The 22876-nt window shown below is 36.4% G+C and overlaps 1 protein-coding gene across 4 annotated transcripts; it reads left to right on the forward strand.

Moving 5' to 3' along the window:
• Nucleotides 1-634: 634 nt before the first annotated feature.
• Nucleotides 635-21602, forward strand: LOC121738677 (purine nucleoside phosphorylase). 4 transcript variants are annotated; one of them, XM_042130894.1, is made up of 6 exons: nt 635-786; nt 10014-10122; nt 12833-13011; nt 14773-15015; nt 19380-19523; nt 20635-21602. In XM_042130894.1, exons 1-6 carry the CDS (start codon nt 697-699, stop codon nt 20821-20823), a joined length of 954 nt encoding a protein of 317 aa, XP_041986828.1. In that variant the 5' UTR covers nt 635-696; the 3' UTR covers nt 20824-21602. The 4 variants fall into 4 exon arrangements, with proteins under 4 accessions (XP_041986828.1, XP_041986830.1, XP_041986827.1 ...); XM_042130896.1 differs by having other exon boundaries at nt 10014-10104; XM_042130893.1 differs by having other exon boundaries at nt 637-782; nt 10010-10122.
• Nucleotides 21603-22876: the final 1274 nt, after the last annotated feature.

The raw sequence follows: 22876 nt of genomic DNA on the forward strand, positions 1-22876 counted from the left end.
ACACTTAAACTTTTCGATGTAGTTTTTTCTTATTAGTTTTTAAAACGTAATATGATATTATTCTTAAATAACACAAAGCTTCTTCCGTCGACAACATGGTAACCCAGTGTACTCGTGTGTCACTGACGCGAGCCGAGTAAGTTCGCGGACTTAAAACCCGCGTACCTACTTAAAGTTCGTACGTGTGTCAGGCACTTAAAAATGTACGTCTCTTTCCGAGACCAGCAGTATGTCCAAGCCCATCAAAATTATTTTAGCGGATTCTAACTAAGGCGTGAAGAAGTATCAGAATGACGGTCAAAAATTTAAATTTAACCCGTCAAGCCCCATAAGCTCACCATCACAATAGAATAACAATAGATTTCCAAGAATCAACGATAGAAGCATTAAATAATAAGTATTATAATAAATCCATATAAATTATTACATAGTATACACAATATTAATTTACTTCTAAGAAGTGAACCAAAGAAATGAATCGAGGTATTGATTATTCAATTATTAATTACAAGTAAAGTCCAAAACAATAGTGATCGAGAAAAATACGAGACAATAAAATTATTGCGTGATACTTATTTACTGTAGATAAAGAATTATGTTATTTTGTCAACGCATATAAAGGGGCGCCTAGACCCCGGTCGGCTCATTTACTGGTTATCAGCCGGAGTGTTCTGTCAGTCCGCCAAAACATTAAACATGTCCCCCATTAACGGAAGAGTTCGGAATGGAAACAGTGTTTCCCTGCCGGAGGTTGTGGATACTGATGAAAATGGACAAAAGAGGTATGTTTGCTTTTACAGGTGCTATCTATCTACCAGAATCTGATGGCAATGAAGGGAAAAAAGAAATTGACGCTACTAATACTGGGGAAATTGGAGCAAAACGTTTGATACTTTTTTTCCTTGCAGCGGCTGATTATGTGTGTGATACCTGTCATGCAAACGTAAAAAAATATCCAATGATCAAGGATATTTTTTGAAAATCTCCCAACCAGATTTGCCATGAGATCCTAGTAGACCTATAATAGTTGTCAGCATGCAATGACATGGTTTAGTCCAGACCAAAATAGACCAAAATGTTCCAACTTCTATGCATTTCGTAAAAGTTGAACTCTTTCGAATTTCTTACGCTGTCGGTTGAATCGAAAAGCTTTCCCGAACCGGTGGTAGACATCACTGTAGACTCAGCGTTCGAAAATTTCGGTTTCTACTTTGAATAACCGATTTACAAAGCGTGTATTCTTAAATCTATACGTACTTTAATATTTTTAGCAATTATTTTATGATTTATCGGGTTCCGTAGTTTATATTATCTGGGAACCCTTTCTGGCAAGTTGAAGTTAGTAAACCGCAGATTATTAAAAGTTTAAAATTCAATATAATACCTCTATATATACTAAACTTTGTGCGTTAAAATATTAGTTCTAGAAAGATTTATAATAATTAGGTAGATAAGGGAAGAGGCTGGATCAATATCGTGACAATATGACCCTTGCATAATTATAATGCGAGATAAAACGTTATTCTACTACCGTATCGTCTCAAACTTTTAATAATAATCGATAAAATATTTTTATCGATTTATAATTCATATTATCCTGCATGTCAATATGATATTGATGTAACATTATGGTTACCTAACTAGACCCGTGAATCCCAAAGCGGTCCAGGTGGACGGTGGACCCCCAGGGGTCCACGTGAAACTAGACGGGAGTCTACATTAGCCCTGACAAAAATTTGCTCATAATAATTGAAGCCCCCCGGCTTCAATTATTATGAGCAAATTAGCAATACATGCAAATTATAAACGAATAAAAGAAAAAATATTTTGCAAAGTTCTAGTCCTAAATGTGTGTATGCGACGAATACTTCGTGCGGGCAATGTTGGTATTAAGTAGGTTGGGGAAAAAGGTTCTTCGCATTTTATATTAAAATTCAAGGTTTCTTATAAAGTTTGTTTAGTATATAATAGATGCCCTTGGTTCGATAACTATTTGCCATCTTGTTAGTAGGGACATGATCCCATTGCTATAAAAATTTTGGGGCTTCTGATGAAAAAACTGCGACAAGTGGTTTTGGCAGTCCTCTTGTGATGTCAACCTGACACTGCCTAAGGAATTCTGCAGCGACCGAAACAGGTTGAAATCTGAAGGTGCAAGGTCAGGACTATACGGCGGATGTATTAACACCTCCCAGCCAAACTCCCGTAATATTTGCTGAGGGGCTAAAGATGTGTGAGGTCTAGCCGCTAGCGTTATCGTGATGAAAAACCACACACCTCTTCTGTTAATTAATTACGGCCGCATTCTCTCAACTTCTTGCTTTAATCTCGTCAGTTACAGTTCAGAATCGATGGTCCTGCCTGGCGGTAACAGCTCATAATTAATAATACCCTTCAAATCCCACCACACACACAGCATCACCTTGTTGCGAGTTAGCCCGGGTTTCGTCACAGTCTGTGAAGCTGATCAGAATAGGTCAAAGGCTGACCGGCCTTTGACCACGATCTTTTTCGCACGTTCTTGTCGTACGTGATCCACTTTTCATCACCAGTTATCGGCTTCTTCAAAAATGGTTCGGTTTCATCGTAATGAAACCGAACCATTTTTGAAGAAGTCGATAACTGGTTACCTGCCGCAGTTTATCTACCACATGTATATTTGACCTGGAGACCTGAAACACAGGGTATCCTAGCTTAGGCTCTAGTTCACACTTCAACTTACATAATATACTGTTATCTTAAATACTATGTTGTGTGTGAAAAAATAAATATTTTTTATCTTTGTATATAAATTATATAATTTAAATATTATAATTCAAGCATGCCATATTAAAATTATGTGTAAAATATTGTTCAATAAAGGTCAGATCAGTATCCGTTATAATCTACGGCAAAAGTAGAGTTCTACCTACAGTATTAGGCCGGAGGTAAACTTTATTTTTCTAAATAAGTATTTTACGGTTTTCGTTGCGTTCGATAGATTTTAATACATCTGCTACGTTTTTGCTGCTACATTAACACGATCTTCATTAAATTGAATTGAATTTAGACGAGGTATCTGAACGGGGTCATTGCTTTAGGTATTCTTTAAGTAGGCAGTACCTATTAATTCCACGCAACCGACAGGATAATAATTATACTTAGTTACACAAACTACTTTAAAATTACCTAAAGCATTCTAACTTAGCCTCAGCGATAAAACGATAGTAGCAACAAAATACGAGATTTTTACGGTTGTGATGATAATTAATAGTCAGGGAGCCCTAGAACAGTTTTTTTTTTATTACTATTAAGCAAATTTTTTGTAAGTAGCTTCATTTTGATAAGACAAACAACATTTTTATCTGCGAAAAATCTTGAAAGTGGTAGCTCACAGAGATGGAAAATATTTCATATTTTGATTTGATGGTCCTAAAATATGGATTGTTCTATTTCTGGGACAATGTTACTCTTAAATTATATAAAGTACTAGCTGTCCCGGCAAACTTTTCTTTGTCATATTATAAAGTATTTCAGCCGTATTATTTTATTGAAGTGACTAAATAGTATGTCACCATGGCACCGTCCATCGCTATCCCGTCGCACAAACAATGGTCGCCGTTAGTCTCGAGTTGCAATAATTTACTATTATTTATTCCACAAATGCACTTATCAATATAATAAGTACCCAGTAGCCGATTCTCAGACCCACTGAATATACATATAAAATTTGGTTAAAATCAGTAAAGCTGTTTCGGAGGAGTACGCGGCCTAACATAGTGACTCGAGAATCTATACTATATAATATTATAAATGCGAAAGTATCTTTGTCTGTCTGTCTGTCTGTCCGTCTGTCTGTCTGTCTGTCTGTCTCGCTTTCTTTAACGCCAAAACTACTGAACCGATTGTAATGAAATTTTGTATACAGATAGTCTAAAGCCTGAGAAAGGACATAGGCTACTTTTTTACTGGAAATAAGCGTTGTAAGGGGGTAAAAATGCGTAAATTTGTTCAAATTAAGTTAGTTCCAAAAATTCATAACAGATGGCGCCGTGCGTCTTTTTTTACGTTATTTCTTTTTTACGTTATTTAATAAATCAGTACTTTATCTATGCAGTGACGTACCCTTAAACCTATCAATGATAAATAGTTTAAAAGTTGTGTAATTGGGGGGCTAAATAAGCTTTAAAATTTGGCATAAAATATAAAGTTTAATTTTAAAAAATGAAATATTATGTGCACAGTGCACAGCTGTTTTGACTTAAAGGGTTTTTTTTTTATAAAAGTTTTTACACCAATTTTGTTGACATCGCGCGCTATAAACTGAAGTCCACGCAGACGAAGTCGCGGGCAACAGCTAGTTTTATATATACCAAAAATCAGCTGGTTAGGGTTCCGTTTTAGGGTAGGTACCGTAGTCAACGAAGTTTTGTTGATTACAGAACCCTTTATTAATATTTAATGTAATTTTATATTTTTTGGGTTCCTGCTTAATTTGTTTCAACAGTATTTAACGTAAAGATGCGAGAAGATACTTTTGTTATAAGTTTATTATATCTAAAATGTTTCCTCTCAATAATTTATTTGCAATAATATTATTTTCTTTAGCTTTCTGATGCAACTTCTACATTAAAAGAATAAAGATTGACGTCATTGCCGCTCGTGTCTGCGTATTTTTTTGTTGATGTTATTAAAAATTATCAATGTTCTTTCGTTCTTGAACTGATTAATTAGACCTCAAGATAAAAATTAAAAACAAGTCTTAGACGTACGACGTTAGACGTACTAACTATACGTAGACAAAGTAGCACTGTATACAGGGTGTAACAAAAATAAGTGACTTTAGGATGTGTAGGTGTTCCTTGTAGAGAGTGCACTGTGAAAGTAGCAGCGCTGAAAGACCAAAATTTTTTTTCACTTTTGTAGGGGTAAACTCGTGACGGTCGGGAAAAGAAAATTTTCTTCTTTCAGTGCTGCTACTTTCACAGTGAACTCTCTATAAGGAACACGTACACACGTATTATCACTTATTTTTGTTACACACTGTATAATATGGTATCTCCCTTAAACCTTAAACATTATTTAAGTATTTATTTTGGAAAACCAACAGCTTTAACTTACAGTACAATAGAACACACACATTCACAACCTCACATTGTACACACAACATTACTCATACAACACTGAAATATACTAATTATTCTAATTTTTAATTATTATTTTATCGTTAACATACTAGTTGTTATGTAGTTACTCGAAATATTATCTATACAATAAAAATCTATACATGAAATTAAATAAAAAGTTTGTGATATAGAAATCCTATCAGTCACCCACTGGAAAACCTCTTATTGTAATCCGATCGAAATTTAGTACTTTTGGTAGTATGGGGATCTAAGCTAAGCTCTTTGCAAAGATAATTGAAAGATCTGCTTGCTCGCACCAGGAATGAGTTACCTGTATAGTTAGTGCTGTTGGTTTCACAAGTAAGTGGAGGATTGTATCTTCTTGATCTGGAAGGTACAGTAAAATTTATTTATTTTTTGGAGAAGGTCTGGACAGTCAACCTCACTATTAATAATTTTCAGAATAAAAGTGCAGTCCGAGATTTGTCTTCGTTTAAACAGTGGCAAAATGTGAAATTGTCTGCAAAGTTTGAAATTGTGTGAAATTATACTTAACAATAAAAAATAATTGTTGTAATACATTTTAATAATAAAATTGTAGACATAACATGTCATGAAGGTAAACGTACGCTTAGAAAAATGTTAATCTGTATATAATAATTTCTTTAATAAGTTTTCATTGCACGAAATATTAAAAATCTTCGGCATATTTTAGCTACTTTTTTATCGAATCAAACAAATAATCTAAATTCTAAATCACTTAGAAAATATTTATCACTTAGATTATTGGACTACAACCTTATCGCAAAAACTATTTATAATGTCAGTAGTATCTCCGGTTTTTCCCTGATAGACTGCTATATAAATACTAATATATTGTGTCTGGTATCTTTGTCGCTATGTTGAAGTTTGTCGTGTTGTGTGCTATCGTCGTGGTAGTCGGGGGTTGGAATCCGGCTGTGATGTCTTCAGGGCTCCAGCTCGCCATCCCTGTGGTGCAAGGACGACACTATAACATTTTAGTCCCGAACGTGGGGAATCCCCCTAATGCTAATATTATGACGTCATCACACGTCATCCAAAAACGAGTGGTGGGAGAGATCGAAAATGCAGTGCTCGGTGCTGCAGCATCGGGAGTCACCACTTTTGCGGAGTCCATTATAGCTGCTAACAAGGCGTCAGCTCAAGCTGCCAATCCCCAGAATCAGCATGGACTTAACTTGCAGAAGCTTATCTTATAAATAAAGTTAATTGGAAATAATATCGAATATAATTTGAACCTAGTGGAATAGATTGGAAAACATTAAGGATAGTGGAAACTAGGAAGTAGGAAAGAGTCCTAAGGTAACTTCTGTAACTAAGCAAGAGTTAAAGCTTGCTACTTGCTAGGATAACTTTATAATATTTTTTTCATATAAAATAATATATTTAAAAAAAAGGGTATAAAATGTAAACAAAGCATTTTTAAATATATTATACAAAACTAAATTATATACAAATAGTAAAGCCTAAATAGAAACCACACATTGCATCTTAATTAAATGGATTGATTGACCATAGCCAAAAAATGTTAGACCACATAAAAAATTGCTTAGTCCTCGTAACTTTTTATTCTTTAATTAATGAGTATTGTATTCGTCAAAAATATTTAAAACACATAATATTTCAATAACTAGTTTAGTACGAACGCGGCAGTGAGAAGCAGCTCACCTTGTGTGAGAGTTAACTTAAAATCGTCGTAAATAATATGGAATTCGATCAGTCAAACAGGTAACTATGGTCCAAGCCATGAGGCATGTCACTAAACTTCGTTATGTTGTCAAGTGTTGTTTGAAATTTAATGACTAGTCTAGTTGTTTAGATAGACATCATTTAATACTTGACTATAGAAAATTGCCAACTGTAGATTACAAAAAATCGTGAAGGTATTTTAAAGTTTATTTCCTCTGACTATGATTGTCCATCGGCCTTTGGTTGGGGAAAAGTGAAAATGCGGGCCTAACCTAACCGTGAGACGGTCTATCCGCCTTTCCGGGATAACACTATTAAAATAATTTTCTTCTCAAATATATCACATGCGATAAAGTTATTATATGATGCTGTTATTTAACAATAAAGCTTTCAGTAATTACTTACTAAAATCTATAACTATTATTAAGAATTTCGTAGTATTTTCAAAATTGAGCAATAAGGCAATGTTTATTTCTATCAATCAAAATTAAGGGCATTTTTGACACAAAATTATGTGGTAATATAATTAATTATCTTGGCTCTGTGTTCTTAGAATCATATTCAGATTATATCTGATCTATAAAGTTCCGTCTATGTCTCTTTCTATCAGAGGGACTCCGATTTTTCTAGAATCGATAAAAATAAATGCCTGTTGTGAATCGAGAACACTTGCGGACGACCATCAACAAGGGTTAATTGAAAAGATTAATTGGCACATCACAAAGCAATAGATGGAATATCTGTATTTGGCATAGAGCTAGAAGCATTTTTCATACGAATTCTAGAATAAGAATTCTATAGCTCTACATTTCGATAATTTGTGATGTATATTCTTACTAAATAGCAGGTTTCTCCTATTTTCCTTTAAACTACACCTCACACCGGCCTTTTTAGTTTGAAATAATATATTTAAATGTGAGCAGTGAAATCCTTTTCTTTTATCCAGTTACTAAACAACCATATTAAAGTAATACAACAATTGAATATCTGTTGTGGCTGCGATTCCCACGATCGAGGTATTTATCAAATAAAGCTTTATAATCTACAAAATTAAATTACTCAAACTAACCAACACAAACTGAACCTTAGTAGCTGCATTCCAATGCAAAAACTTGTCCCTGACGTGATGAGCCTATGCTATGGTATTAAGAGGATACCACAGCGGCTAGAGAAATGAAAAAAAAGTACGTGTAATATCTATAGCTGTCTCCCTTACCTCAAGCCTATACCGCAGAACGCGATAGAGACAACTGCAGAAAATCCAGAAAATCAACGATTCGTTGTCCCCTGATTCCTTCTCCAAAACTTAACCGATTTAAGTACTTTTTTCATTAAAGATTAAAAAAGGCTTGAGCTGTGTTCCTATGTTTTGCTTTTTTTGTATAATCTATCCAAATCTGTTTTCTGGACGTTTGAACACAGTGGAAAATCTGGCCATTTTTTTGGGTTTTTGAACGTTCATATCTTATTTAATAATTAAATTATGAAAAAAAAGAAAACATAGGGACATTGTATTAGTGGCCGTAGATATTCAGGAAAAAAATTATAACTCTACTAGCATTATCCAGGGAGGAAACAGGGGACAACGTTTGTATGGAAAAAATGGCGGTGTGGAATCCTCTTAAGGCAAGGAGCAAAGCAAGTTATTATGGGATCATACCGGTCACTTCTAGGAAAGATTGACAGTACTCATTTGCAAGAGTCATTAGCGTAGCGCCCAGTTGAGTGTCAATGACAGTTAATTCAGCCTTGAACTATAGGATTTGTGAAGTCTAAGTTAAAATATGAGGAGATTAAGTAAGGATGCCCGAGCCCAGTCATTTTGGAACGGTCAATATGTTCGTCTGGCGGACCACGATAAGATAATGTAATGTATAAGACGAGTAAGCAGGTGTTGGCAAAACTGTTTATTTAGATAGAGGAGAGCAGATATTCATAAAGTTCGTGCGTCCATCTACAATTCCTGGTATACACCAAAAATTATCAATTATCTCACGAACGAGTCAAAGTCAAAAGGGGAGCTGTCTCCCCCTTTGTCTTTGACCCGGCTCGTCTTCGCCTCCTCCCAATTTCCGAGATGATCCCGATGATAAATTCTGTTGATTAACTCTGGCCGCTTTCTCTCAACTTGTTGCTTTAATCTCATCAGTTGTTCGCAGTTCAGTTCAGAATCGATGGTCTTGCCTGGCGGTAACAGTTCATAATGAATAATGCACTTCCATTCCCACCACACACACAGAATCACCATGTTGCGAGTTAACCCTGGTTTCACCACAGTCTGTGACCGGCTTTTGACCACGATCTTTTTCGCACGTTCTTGTCGTACGTGATCCACTTTTCATCACCAGTTATCATGATAACTGGTGATGAAAAGTGGATCACGTACGACAAGTATGAAACCGAACCATTTTTGAAGAAACTGCAGTTTCTTCAAAAATGGTTCGGTTTCATTACGTCATAATATAGAATCACAAATGAGTACACGGTTCATTAGGTTTCCTTAAGTGAGTTTATGAGGCACCCAAATATCGAGCATTTTTGTGTACCCAGCTTTTTTCAAATGCGCCAAAACCGTTTTGTGGTCAATCCCTAGTTCTTCAGCTACATCGTAACTACTAATATCCGATCTTGCTCCACTTTGTCAAAAATGGCATCAGTTTTGTCCGTAACAGGGCGACCGCAGCGATGTGGCAGCGACGTGCATCTTTGATATCAAAATTTCCGGATTGAAAACGCTTAATCCCATAGACTTAATATAGCATTATAGGTTTATGCTTAAACCAAATTTGCGCTACTCTCATAGATACTGCATTTGGTCCATAAACGTCACAATTTTTTTTCGCGGCTTGTGTAGCATTTTTACCTTTTTTGTAATAAAATTTTTAAAATGTATCGAATTTCTTCATTAGAATCACTCATTTTCAATAAGAAAAACAAATGAAAATCTCACATTACCTGATCTCAGTTTAGAATATCAGCCAGATACAATTGGTATATCCGAAGAGATTTTATGACAAGTTCATACATACTATAATGCGAAAAGACTTTTTCCCTAACCTTTTATTATTATTCGGTAATAATTCCCCCATATCGTACAGGCTTTGAAAAAAAATGTAATTATTCATGAATCATGATAATCAAGATTTTTTATTTGTATTTTGTAATTGTTTCAGATACTCATATGAAATGCTTCAGGAGACAGCGAACTTCCTACTGGAGAGGACCCCCCTGCGGCCCACCATTGGGATCATTTGCGGATCCGGGATGGGTGCGTATTGGAGAGACGGTACATATGCACATTTTGACCATTGCCACCATATTTAGTAGAACTAGAGATCGCCCAATGGTCGAAATTCGACCTTAGTTTCAACGACATTAGGACTACTACCTATATTTTGTAAAAAATATTGACTTTATCATTTTCTTTTCAACTCTTGTCTCTGGGACTTAGCTGATCTCAGACTGGCCGTGTAAGCATTGTCTAATAGTATCAAAGATTCAATAAAAAAAACTATAATCCATTTTCAATTTGTCAACTTGTTGTCATTTGTCAACAAACTTCAACCATAAATAAAAGAGTATAATTCGTATGTATAGGCTTGTCACTCAAAAATATGTCATTTCTCATGTGTGTGTGCTGTAGTGTGTGTAATATTTTATTTCTTAAAAAAATGTATGATAAAAGCATAATTTCAAAATAATATTAGCTCGATGCACCTACCAAAATTTCATGCACCTACGTTTCCCTATTTTTCGTAAAAAGGGTTACAAAGTTTTTCGTTCGCGTATTAATATTATGATACTTGAAATCAGCAGCAGCTCTTAGAACGTGATCACGTTGTGTTGTTGCTATGCTCAATTATTTATAGGTATTCTTAAAAAAATACTAAGCTCCAAGCACTAAAACATAGTTGGCACATTATTAATATGAGGGCAGCCTTTTAAGTTCTGTCGTTTGTAAGCTTCCCGCGATCATTGAAAAAAAACCGTATGGGATTTCAATCTCCTTGTACTTTGGATTTCAAAAACAAAAGAAATTATTCAGATTGGTCAAATAGTCTTGTATCGTCTATTCAAAGGTTGTAAAAATGGAAATGTTAAAGGAAAATTTCCGTGCGATAATTTTTTACAACTAACGAAGTTGATTATCGCGACTTCGGCGTTTTGAGGAGAACACTTCTGTACTTAGTGATGCTAGACCATATCTGAGGATTATAGAATGTTGGTATTTAGAAGTTTAAAGTGGACACCCTAGCCTCAGTGACCAGCCACGTGATGGTCGTCCAAAAACCATCGTAACGCAAGAGAATATTGAAACCGTGCAGCAGCTAATCCTCGAAGACCGTCATGTGATATATCGCGAAATAGAGGCATCCATAGGCATTTCAGGGACCAGTGTCCAAAAAATCTTGCACGCAAAACTTGGAGTAAAAATGGTGATTTCCCATTAGATACCTTGTTTTCTTTAGCGACGACCAAAAACAACCCGTGTTAGTGTTTGTCGCAAAACTCTGCAGCAATTCAACCGAGGAGAGTCAAAGCACGTTTATAATTTGCTCAATGGTGACGAGTTTTGGATATATGCTTATGATCCAAATTCTACTGTCTGGGTCTTCTAGAATGAGCCAAAATCGACCAAAGTCATGGACTCACAGAGCACTTTAAAAAAAATTGTTTGCCTCGATTGTGAGTTGTGACAAAGGGTGGTCACATCGCCACTATTGTACTCGAAGATTGCAAAACGGTTACCGCTGACTCGTATACCACAGCTTGTTTGCCAAAAGTCATCACCGAATTTCGAAAAAAACGATTCAAGACGTCGTATGTTCCTGGCCATGACAACGCATGTTCGCACATCGCCGGTCAAACAAAGATGTATTTGTAAGCCCAAAACGTTGAAATTTTAGATCATCCGCCTTACAGCCCTGGCTTGAGCCCTAAGGATTTTAATAAGTTCCACAAAATTAAGCAAAGTGTTTGTGGCCAACGTTTAAGCTCACCTGAAGAAGCTGTTTACGCGTAAATATCGGCCATTTTGACTACCCAACTTAGAACTGGAATAAATGTTTTAAAAACTGGTTTGAACGCATGCAAAAGCATTTTAAATATCGCGAAGAATCCTTAAGAGGATACACCAGGGGCGAGAGAAATTGAAAATAGGTATTTGAAAATGTATTGCTGTCTCACCAATCTCAAGTTTCCCACCGCAGAGCGCGATAGAGGCAACACGACAAAAGTTCTAATAAAAGAACATAAAATCTTCGATTCGTTGTCCGCTGATTCCTTCTCCAAAACTAAACCGATTTAAGTACTTTTTTCATTAAGAATTAAAGCGAGGCTTGAGCTGTGTTCCTATGTTTTTCTTTTTTTTTTTTGTATATTTTAGCCAGTTTTGTTTTCTGGGTGTTTGAACACAGAGGAAAATTTTGCCATTTTTGTAGGTTTTTGGACGTTCTTATCTTTTTTGATAATAAAATTATGAAAAAAAAGAAAACATAGGGACATGCTAATAGTGGCCATAGATATTCAGGAAAAAATTATAACTCTACCGGCATTATTCAGGGAGGAAATAGGGGACAGCGTTTGTATGGAAAAACGGCGATGTGGACTCCTCTTAAAAAAACAATAAATGGTGATAATCTATTAGATTGTCTGTATTTATTCCAAACGACAAAACTTAAAAGGCTGCAGCCCTCGTATCAGGTGGAGATTATACATAACGGAATTGTTTGTTTGTCTGAAACAATTTGGTCGCACAACAGGAAAGTGTCTAGATACCTAATTCAGACTTATGTAGGTATTATTTTGATTTCTGGTTGAAAAATTTTTTTTTTTCGTTTTATCCACTTTACATAATATACCGAAAGTACTATTATTAAGTATCTGTTTTCATAATAAGAAGTATAGAAACTCAATGTTGATATAACGCGCACTTTCATTAATTAAATTCTTAGCGTGTTTGCTGCGTTAGTAATACTCAGCATATTCTTCAACAGGATCCCTGGCGGAGAGCATAACGGACGCGGTCCGCATCCCGTACGAGGACATCCCCAACTTCCCTGTGAGCACGGTGGAGGGACACCACGGGCAGCTGGTGTTCGGGCGCCTGGGTGACGTGCCCGTCGTCGCCATGCAGGGCCGCTTCCATTATTACGAGGGATACCCGCTTTGGAAGGTAGGGATTACCAAGCTTGTTCTTTTTGACATGAGTAAATAATTGATAGATAGTTGGAAAAAGCCAGACAGATCATTTTCAGCAATTTCCTTCCTCCTCCAGCTCCAGCAATTTCCCTCCTTATCTATACATTATTATTATAAAACAAAATCGCTTTTTTTCCCTCATGTCCCTTTGTTCCCTTTAATCTTTAAAACCACGCAATGGATTTTGATGATTCTTTCATTGTTAGATAGCCCATTTATCGAGAAAGGCGAAGAAGTAGAGGAAAATGTGGAAAAAAAACGGAGGAAAACTAACTTGAACGCGCTAATCTCAGGAACTACTGGTCATGATCACTGATAGCCCATTTATTGAGGAAGGCTATAGGTTATATTTTATCACGCTAAAACCAATAAGAGAATGTGGAAAAAACGGGGGAAATTATTTGAAAGGGCTTATCTCGCGAACTACTGGAGCAATTTTTATGTTATTAGGCACAGATAAGAAGTAGACCACGTGAAGAATTATAGGGTATCGTTTTTAATCATTTTTTCAGTGGCTAAGTATATATTTGATACCCGTGCGACGCCGGGGCGGGTCGCTAGTAAAAAATAAAAATAATTTTATAGTGCCCAAGTGTGCGCAGTACGCAAGCGTCTCCTTTCCTTTTACTCTTATAACCCAGTGGGACGGAAGACCGACACGACTGGCGAGAGATTAGGCGCAGGGCCGATTTTTTACATGCCCATACGACGCATGAATGGATGGACGACCAAACTTAAAAATAACATTTTTCCAACGGGCGGATCGAACCCACGACCTCCGAGTCAAGAGCCGTGCTCTACACCCCTGAACCACGGAGGCGTTTAATCCCCCTCCTATACTTAATATATTTTATACATAGAGCAACACAATTTTCAGCATTACAAGATACATTAAATACCCTCTCTTTGGGCATCAGCTGTTCAACCTCTTTTCGTATTTGTTCAATATTAAATATTTATATTTATAATGTCAAAGTTTGTCTGTATATAACTATTCATACCTAAGCGCCTTTAAACAACAAATTTTTAAGTTTGCTATGAATAAATAGGTAGTTGTCGGTCATCGGCGTAACGAAGTTGCTAGCAACATCGAGTAAAAGATACATTCAAGATTGATTGTAAAGTATCTCAAAATACGTCTATTTAATTGAACAAACACATTCCCTGCCCCAAATTACAGTAACAGATAAAACTGTTTTTTCAAATTAAATCATTTTTTATTTTTAAATCAACATCACTTCATGAGGTGATGTAAGAGATAGTGGCCGACCCCCAGCAGAGGGGTTATCGGCGCAAACCTTCCACTGATTACACAAACACGATGATAAATATTCCAATACTTTTGTCAATAAACACTATCGTTCAAAGCCAAGGAGTTGATTAAACTATCAACAGAAACGGAATTCCTATTTACTATAGCGAAGGACCAAATCGCTTACAATATTACCTAAGTTATGACAAAATCACGATCATACCATAATGATTGCAAACTCTTATTTTCGGCAACCATTTTAAATTATTATAGTTTAGTACTTAATACGATACTCTAGTCTCGACCTACTTAACTAATAATTATACTTACTTGTTTACTCTTAAGGGTATTCAAATGCTTCTACTCTCTACAATTTTAGCTTATCTACTAAAGGATACACCATCATAATTTTCCCACTGTCTGCCGACGAGACCATGCCTAAGTAAAATACCCAAGAGATCAATCATTGACCATTGTTTTCAGTGCTGCTTACCAGTTCGAGTGATGAAGCTACTAGGAGTCAAGACCCTAATAGCGACCAACGCGGCCGGCGGTCTCAATCCCAACTACAAGATCGGTGACCTCATGATCGTCAAGGACCATATCAACATGATGGGCTTTGCTGGCAACAACCCCCTACATGGACCAAATGATGAGAGATTCGGTCCGCGATTTCCGCCCATGAACAAGGCTTACAACTACAAATATAGGAATATTGCGAAAGAGGTAAGATTATTACTTATCTATACTAATCTATACTAATATTATAAAGCGGAAGAATTTGGTTGTTTGTTTGTTTGAACGCGCTAATCTCAGGAACTACTGGTCCGATTTGAAAAATTCTTTCAGTGTTAGATAGCCCATTTATCGAGGAAAGCTATAGGCTATATTTTATCACGCTAAAACTAATAGGAGCGAAGAAATAGAGGAAAATTTGGAAAAATCTATACTAATATTATAAAGCGGAAGAGTTTGTTTGTTTGAACGCACTAATCTCAGGAACTACTGGTCCGATTTGAAAAATTCTTTCAGTGTTACATAGCCCATTTATCGAGGAAGGCTATAGGCTATATTTTATCACGCTATAACTAATAGAAGCTAAGAAATAGGGGAAAATGTGGAAAAACAGGGAGAAATTATTTGAAACGGCTTATTTGAACGCGCAAATCTCATGAACTACTGGTCCGATTTGAAAATTCTTTCAGTGTTAGATAGCCCATTTATCGAAGAAGGCTATAGGCTATATTTTATTACGCTAAGACTAATAGGAGTGAAGAAATAGAGGAAAATGTGGAAAAAACGGGGAAAATTATATGAAATTGCTTATTGTCTTAAGAACTACTGGAGCAATTTTTATGTTATTTGGCAAACATGAATAGACAACGTAAAGGGACATAGGACATTTTTTGCGGAAAAATGTACGGTGGCGTGAAATTCCTAAATTACGCAGGTGAAGCCGCGCGGAACATCTAAATATAAAATATTCAATATACAGAATTGACCTTCCTTTATTAATTTATTAATTAATAAAGGAAAGTCAATTCTGTATATTGAATATTTTTGTACAATAATACTTGGGACGTGGTCTACTATGCTAACGCGGACGAAGTCGCGGGCAACAGCTAGTATTATAATGAAATGCCAAATTGTTTCTGTTATCTTCAAAGTTAAAGGGTAGAACCGATATTGATGGGGTAGGTACTTAACGTTGTAACAACACAACATATGCAAAAAGTCTGAATATTAAGTCTGAAAACTATAGATCTCATTACAATATTATGTAACTAGTTACATAATTTGATTAAGGGCTAATCCGTCACTGGTAATAATTGTATAGGCACCTACTTATCTGCATTTTTGGGTACTGAATTTTATTATCAATAGATAATAAATAAAAAATAAAAATGCAGATAAGTAGGTGCCTATACAATAATTAGTCCCAACTCCCAGCCGACAGATCACAACCTCCTCATATATAATTACTAGCTGTTGCCCGCGACTTCGTCCGCGTGGACTTCAGTTTATAGCGCGCCATGTCAACAAAATTTGTGTCAAAAGCTTTTATAAAAAAAAACCCTAGTACCCCTTAAATCAAAACAGCTGTGCAGTGTGCACATAATATTTCATTTTTTTTAAATTAAACTTTATATATTATGCCAAATTTTAAAGCTTATTTAGCCCCCTTAACTTTACCCATAAACTATTTATCATTGATAGGTTTAAGGTTACGTCACTGTATAATGTATATTATAATATTAAGTACTGACTTATTAAATAACGTAGAAAAGAAATAACAATCGAAAAAAAATCGGGACTCGAAGGTATGATGATACCACCTCTTATAGAAAGATGTTAGTCAAGCGTTAGCGCGATGTAAAAGACGCACGGCGCCATCTAGTATGAATTTTTGGAACTAACTTAATTTGAACAAATTTTCGTATTTTCACCCCCTTACAACCTTTTTTTCCAGTAAAAAAGTAGCCTATGTCCTTTCTCAGGCTTTAGACTATCTGTATACAAAATTTCATTACAATCGGTTCGGTAGTTTTGGCGTGAAAGCGAGACAGACAGACAGACAGACAGACAGACAGACAGACAGACAGAGATACTTTCGCATTTATAATATTAGTATAGAAGATAAAATTCTCGTGTCACAATGTTAGTTACCTCCGAAATGGCTTTATTGATTTTTACTCTATGCATATTCAGCAATGATGAAAAACTTAAAGCAGATATGTTACTACCGCGCGCGTTGTGAAGATTCAAATACGGCCCAATTGGGCCGTCTGTGGTTTAGTCTGCATCGAGCGCAGTCACGAACGTGCCACGTCTTGTCTTACCTAAATAAATTGAAAATGACGTCGTGGGTGAATCGAAAATATACCAATTATGACTCGAAAGTAAACAAAACACATGGAATCTCTTACCACATGTCTTAATTGCATTAAATACCTCGATTATTTACATTTTCAATTATTTTTTCGAACAATCTGGAAAAAATCGAATTTTCGTCATAGCTCAGGCGAAGAAAGAGACAGCGATACGATTCGACGTTTAAAAATGGAACTGTCTCTTTTATGTAAATGGTTTTTCGTATCTTTTGTTTCACTTATCTGTCAAATTTGTCAATGTTTGCAATTTTGAATTTGAAAATTGTTCGGAAGAGATTTAAGCTGGAAAATAGTATGGACGTAACATATCTGTATAAGTAGAATATTATTGATATTCAGTAGGTTTGAGAATCGGCTACTGGGTACTTTTTATTGATAAGTGCATTTGTTGAATTAATAGTAAATTTTAAAACTCGAGACTGACGGCGACTATTGTTTGTGAGACGGGATAGTGATGGACGTTGCCATCGTGACATACTTATTTAGTCACTGTGAAATAATACGGGGGCGAAATCACAGGCGAAATTACACTTTTTATTATGGAAAAACAACATTGCCGGGACAGCCAGTAATTATATAACAATGAATGAATTGACATGATCCAACCAAATGACGTTGCTCTGTCAACTGCCTAAGAATGAATTTCCTCGATGGTACCTATAGAATTAGGTTGGGTTGCTCCAACTAACTTTAACTATTACTCTAACTATAACTTTAACTACAATGAAAAATGTCAAATCTTTGGTTAAAGTTAAAAATGGAGGCCATCAAGACGGCATATTTAACCATAACCATAGAGCACTTTTTAAATGCGCCTGGCAAAAAAAGGAACTAACGCTGTCATCATACAAAAACGCCATTTTTGACAGTTCTCCTTTACCAGCAGCGCCACCGCCTACGTTCATTTATAACCTTGTTGGACCAGCTGTCATCTGTCAATTTCTCCGATAAAAGTTAAGGTTAAAATTAAAGCTAAATTTAGCCTTATCTACAACCATAACTTTAACCTTAACCACGCCTCTGGTGCAAACCAACCTTAGATAATAATATAATATTTGCTACTGTAGGAAGTATATAATAAACATGTCTATTGTCTAACCATTCATAGCAGCGACCACATAACCCAATGTGGTCGCTGATTCATAGATATTTCTACGGTTGTTCAAACATGCGTGTTTGAATATCTACACTATGATAACACGAGCATCATAACAATACGTATATTGACGTATTCGACAAACAAGCGAAATTCATTTACATGCCTACGGAGAAGGTTATCGGAGGTCGAGATGAACCAACATTATTTGAATAGGAAAAGGAAGTCAATAATGATGAAACATCTAAGACATTTTCTATCATTATGCGCATAATTTTCCTTGATCCGTGAATAGAATTAATGATCGTCTGAAAGGCATTTCGAAGGTCAATTTCTAATTAAGTGTCTTTGGGCATAATCTTGAAAAGCCACAGAATTAACTTTTATTTATTCCGACGTTCGAACATAAGTTATAAGTATTTTACTACGACCGTCTATCCAGCTGTTAAATATTTAAATACACGACGCAGAAAGATTAACCTCAAACCGCCATGTTTCTGATAAATTATATTATTTATTGCCAAAACCATGCTTGGACGACTAATAGCTAGTTGACATAACCCAGTCTTGCATGTTCCATTTATTAGGAAAGGCAAAGCTTTAATGTGATTTATGGTCACAGGCCACAGCACACATATCAACTCGGAAAGGGATCGTCACCGTATCGCCTTCAGCTCGCCGTCAACCAGCCGTCAACCAGGCGTCAACCGCACGTATTAACAAAGCGTATTAGTAGCGCCTGTACGTCAACTCGGCTACGGCTATGCGACGCCTCGCTTACGGCTCGTCGACCGCTGTCCCCTTCCGAGGCGAGGCGATTACGTTACGGTTCCGCTTAGTGTGCGTTGCAGTAGGGCTTGAACGGCTCGAGGCGATACGGTGCCGATCCCTTTCCTAGTTGATATGTGTGCTATGACCTTTGCACTGCGACGAATCGGTATAAGAATCAGTGGAAAATGGTGTGATTATGGGGAAATTTACGAAGTTATGTTTGTTATTATAATATGTATACTGACACAGACGAAATCGCAGGCAACAGCTAGTTAGTTAATATAGGATGCTTTTTTTGGCGACAGCGTTAATGTACTCCTTCACATCAACAGGTCGCGAAGGAACAGAACATCGAGGACATAGTTCGCGAGGGTGTGTACACGTGTCTTGGCGGACCCAACTTCGAGACCGTGGCCGAACTCAACATGCTGAAGATGGTTGGAGTCGACGCCGTGGGCATGTCCACTGTGCATGAGGTACGTACGAGAAAAACAGGGTGTGACAAAACTGAGTAGGTTGTGGCTCCCCTATATGTATAGAGTTCGCTGTGAAAGGTGAAAGTAGCAGCGCTGAGGGAGTAACTTTTTTTCACTTTTGTATGGAAACATATTGTCACTCGAGTGCTTTCCCATACAAATCCCAAAAAAATATTTGCTCTTTCAGCACATTTCACAGTAAACTATACATATAGTATAATTTCCATTACTCATTAGTCATTAGTTCATTACTCATTAGGCACTACAACATGCGAAATCCATAACCACAGGAACATTCACAATACTTTAAGTTACTAGTATCAGTAGGGGCCTGTTTCACCACTTTCTGATAAAGTTCCGAATAGGCTATTTACAACTTTTATGACAGATTCCCCATACTAGATCTGTCAAGTTAATTGGTGGATAGCCTATTCGTCACTTATCAGGAAGTGGTGAAACAGGCCCTAGAGACTAGATCATATTTAAAGTGTTGGGAATGTTGCCGTTGATAATGGATCATTCGACCGCCTGTCAAGTACATAGGTACATATTTTGCCACTCCGCCGTACTCAGAGCATTCTTTCATTGACTCAGAGACATTTAAATAAGACTAACTTGTGATTAACCTTCAATTTAATGACAGATAATGTATGGGGCTTATGTCAAAATTTTGAATTAGTAAATGATGTTCCACTCTGAGGCCCGTATTTTTGGCCAGTACTCAAGATGCATCTCGGTCTCAAGACACGGTTCTTGGTCGGCTATCAGGTCTAATCACAGAGCCGAACCGCGTCTTGAGACCCGGTCGCATCTTAAGTACTGACCAAAAATACGGCCTGAGTGCGGCAGTAATTCTAGACTGAAAAAGAAAGCATTGATTTTACAATTTTATGCATGTACTCGCACTCGATACTTGAGTGTCTTAGTTTTATTTTTCCTGGAAAATTTTATAGGTAGTTGGCCTTACAGATAGATATGTTTATATAATTCTAGCAACATATTATAGGTACTTAAATTTCCACGCCACCTTGCTAAACAGTGAACCCTTAGTAATTTTGTTGGAAAGAAAAAATTTCAGGGAAAAACTAACCTCTTTCACCTTCTTGTTCAGGTGATAACAGCGAACCACTGCGCCATGAACGTGTTCGGTTTGTCCCTCATCACCAACGAGTGTGTGACCAGCTACGACACCGACGGAGAAGCCAACCACGAGGAAGTGTTGGACGTCGGACGCATGCGGCAGGACCTCCTCCGGAAATACGTCACGAGACTCGTCGAGAAGTTCGGCAAGCTCGTGTAAATCCGGTTAATGTCTCCGGGTGAATGATGATTGAGTTGACCAAGCAGATTTCACCAATAAATGAAGACATGAGTGGATGAAGAGGTTAGAGGGTAATAATTATCAATTTGCCGTTTTTGTGCATAAATGGAGGCTTTAGGGAAAACAATTTGAAATCGAAAAATTGTGGATTTTATGTACAGCTAGATACATATTAGCTACATGATGAAGTAGGTAACATAATATAAGGATTGTTCAAAATATAATACCAAAGGGCAAAAATGAGTAATTGCACTTATGTCGTTTATTATTAGTTACCTACTTCAACCATTCATGTCTTCAAATGCGAATCTCTCCCAATCGTCCGACATTCGAACAGTCTTTCTTTCAATGTGTGATTGTATGACCTTGACTTAGATTAGGGCTGATTTTATCAATAAATGAGAATTCGGCATACCTACCAATCGCCGCACGATCAAATGTAAGTCTGTACCTTCGATATTAGATGCATTGTAAGGTTCTACGGCCTATGATATAGGTATAACTTACCTACAATCGGTTCCCTATTAAAAATTGGCCTCGCTAATACCCTAAATAGGCAAGTTTGCTGCCTCGTAATATCAAAATTACGAGCTTAAACAAATTAACAAAAAATTGTATCAAATCTGTCTCAAATCTCTTGCTACTGGCGGCTGTAGTCAGGGCGCTCTCGTCCTCGTCTCGTTGGCTCTCGCGAGGAATACAGCAAGCATGTACGGCCGAGGACCTCGGCGAGAGGCTCTCGTCGAGTGTATACAGCCGCCATACTACCTACTTCTCACTGTAACACTAATATTTCATTGTACGCTTTTATAAACAAAACCGTTGCTCTTTCTAAACTACATATTTTAACAATAAGTTAAGTTTTGTAATGCTGCCGTCAATATTCTGACAAAAATGAAATCTTTCCCTATTTAATATACTTAGTTTATACTTATAAAGCTAGAAAAGCACTTTCAAATATAAATTTATAATAGAGCATGAGTCGAAGCGCAGCGAAGCGAATTCCCAAAAACTGAACACAGAAAATTCAACCTTAACTCCAGAAGGTAACGCACACATTACTTTTGCGAGACCAATCAATGTTGGTCGGGCGCATGCGCGCGAATTCACGTGGATACGCCAGATGCGCGCGCGCCTTATAGAATTCTCAGATGTAATTTGTGTGCGCTTAGGGTACGCGTAAGTTAATGTTGGATTTGCTATGTTCGGTTTTGTACTTCGCTTCGATGCGCTTCGACTCTGCGCTAATATAAATTGACCCTAATTATACTATCTAGATAATTATAATTATTAAAAAGAATTTATATAAAATAAGATATTAGATCATATTATATTTTATCTACTTGAAAATACTTATGTAATATGAATTACCTACACCTAAAGAATGTATAAATTAGTACTTTAGTCTGTAGTCTGTACCTACACTAATAAGTAATAATAATTGCAAAAGCAAAATAATTGTAAAGCTATCCACATTTTATTATTATGCTCATCAGTAATATGTTAAAAATATATTTATAAATGTGTTGGTGTTATGTGTTATTGTAATTTGTAACTAAATAAAAATGTCCTTAACATATAATATTTTAAAGTTATTTAAAAACCTCAATATTATCCTATTTGAATCCTCTTTCCATCTACATTTTAAACCCCTACTTTCTCTATTATTAGATAAAGTCAGACTTCGTAATTTAGCAACTACTACACGACAGATTAATGTACAACCATTGGTTTTTTTTACACTTAAAATTAGACTAGTCAATTGCATTGTTGGCTTCTAATTTTAAAGCCTAGCGCCTAGAGTCCAAGGATGGCCAAACTTTCCAACACTTGGGCCAAAATTTGGAAGTAGAATTTTACCCCGAGCCGCACTACCAAATTTTATGTATACTCATAGTGCGCGCCAGATAAGTATGCGTATAGTCAAAATCGGATACAAATTTTTCCTATTAGAACTTAGTTAGAGCTTAGAACAAAAAATGTATTGAAATAAGCAAAGAAAACACCCCAGTCACACGCAGAGTTATCTGAC

Source organism: Aricia agestis, chromosome Z (genome assembly GCF_905147365.1).
Source record: "Aricia agestis chromosome Z, ilAriAges1.1, whole genome shotgun sequence".
NCBI lineage: Eukaryota > Metazoa > Arthropoda > Insecta > Lepidoptera > Lycaenidae > Aricia > Aricia agestis.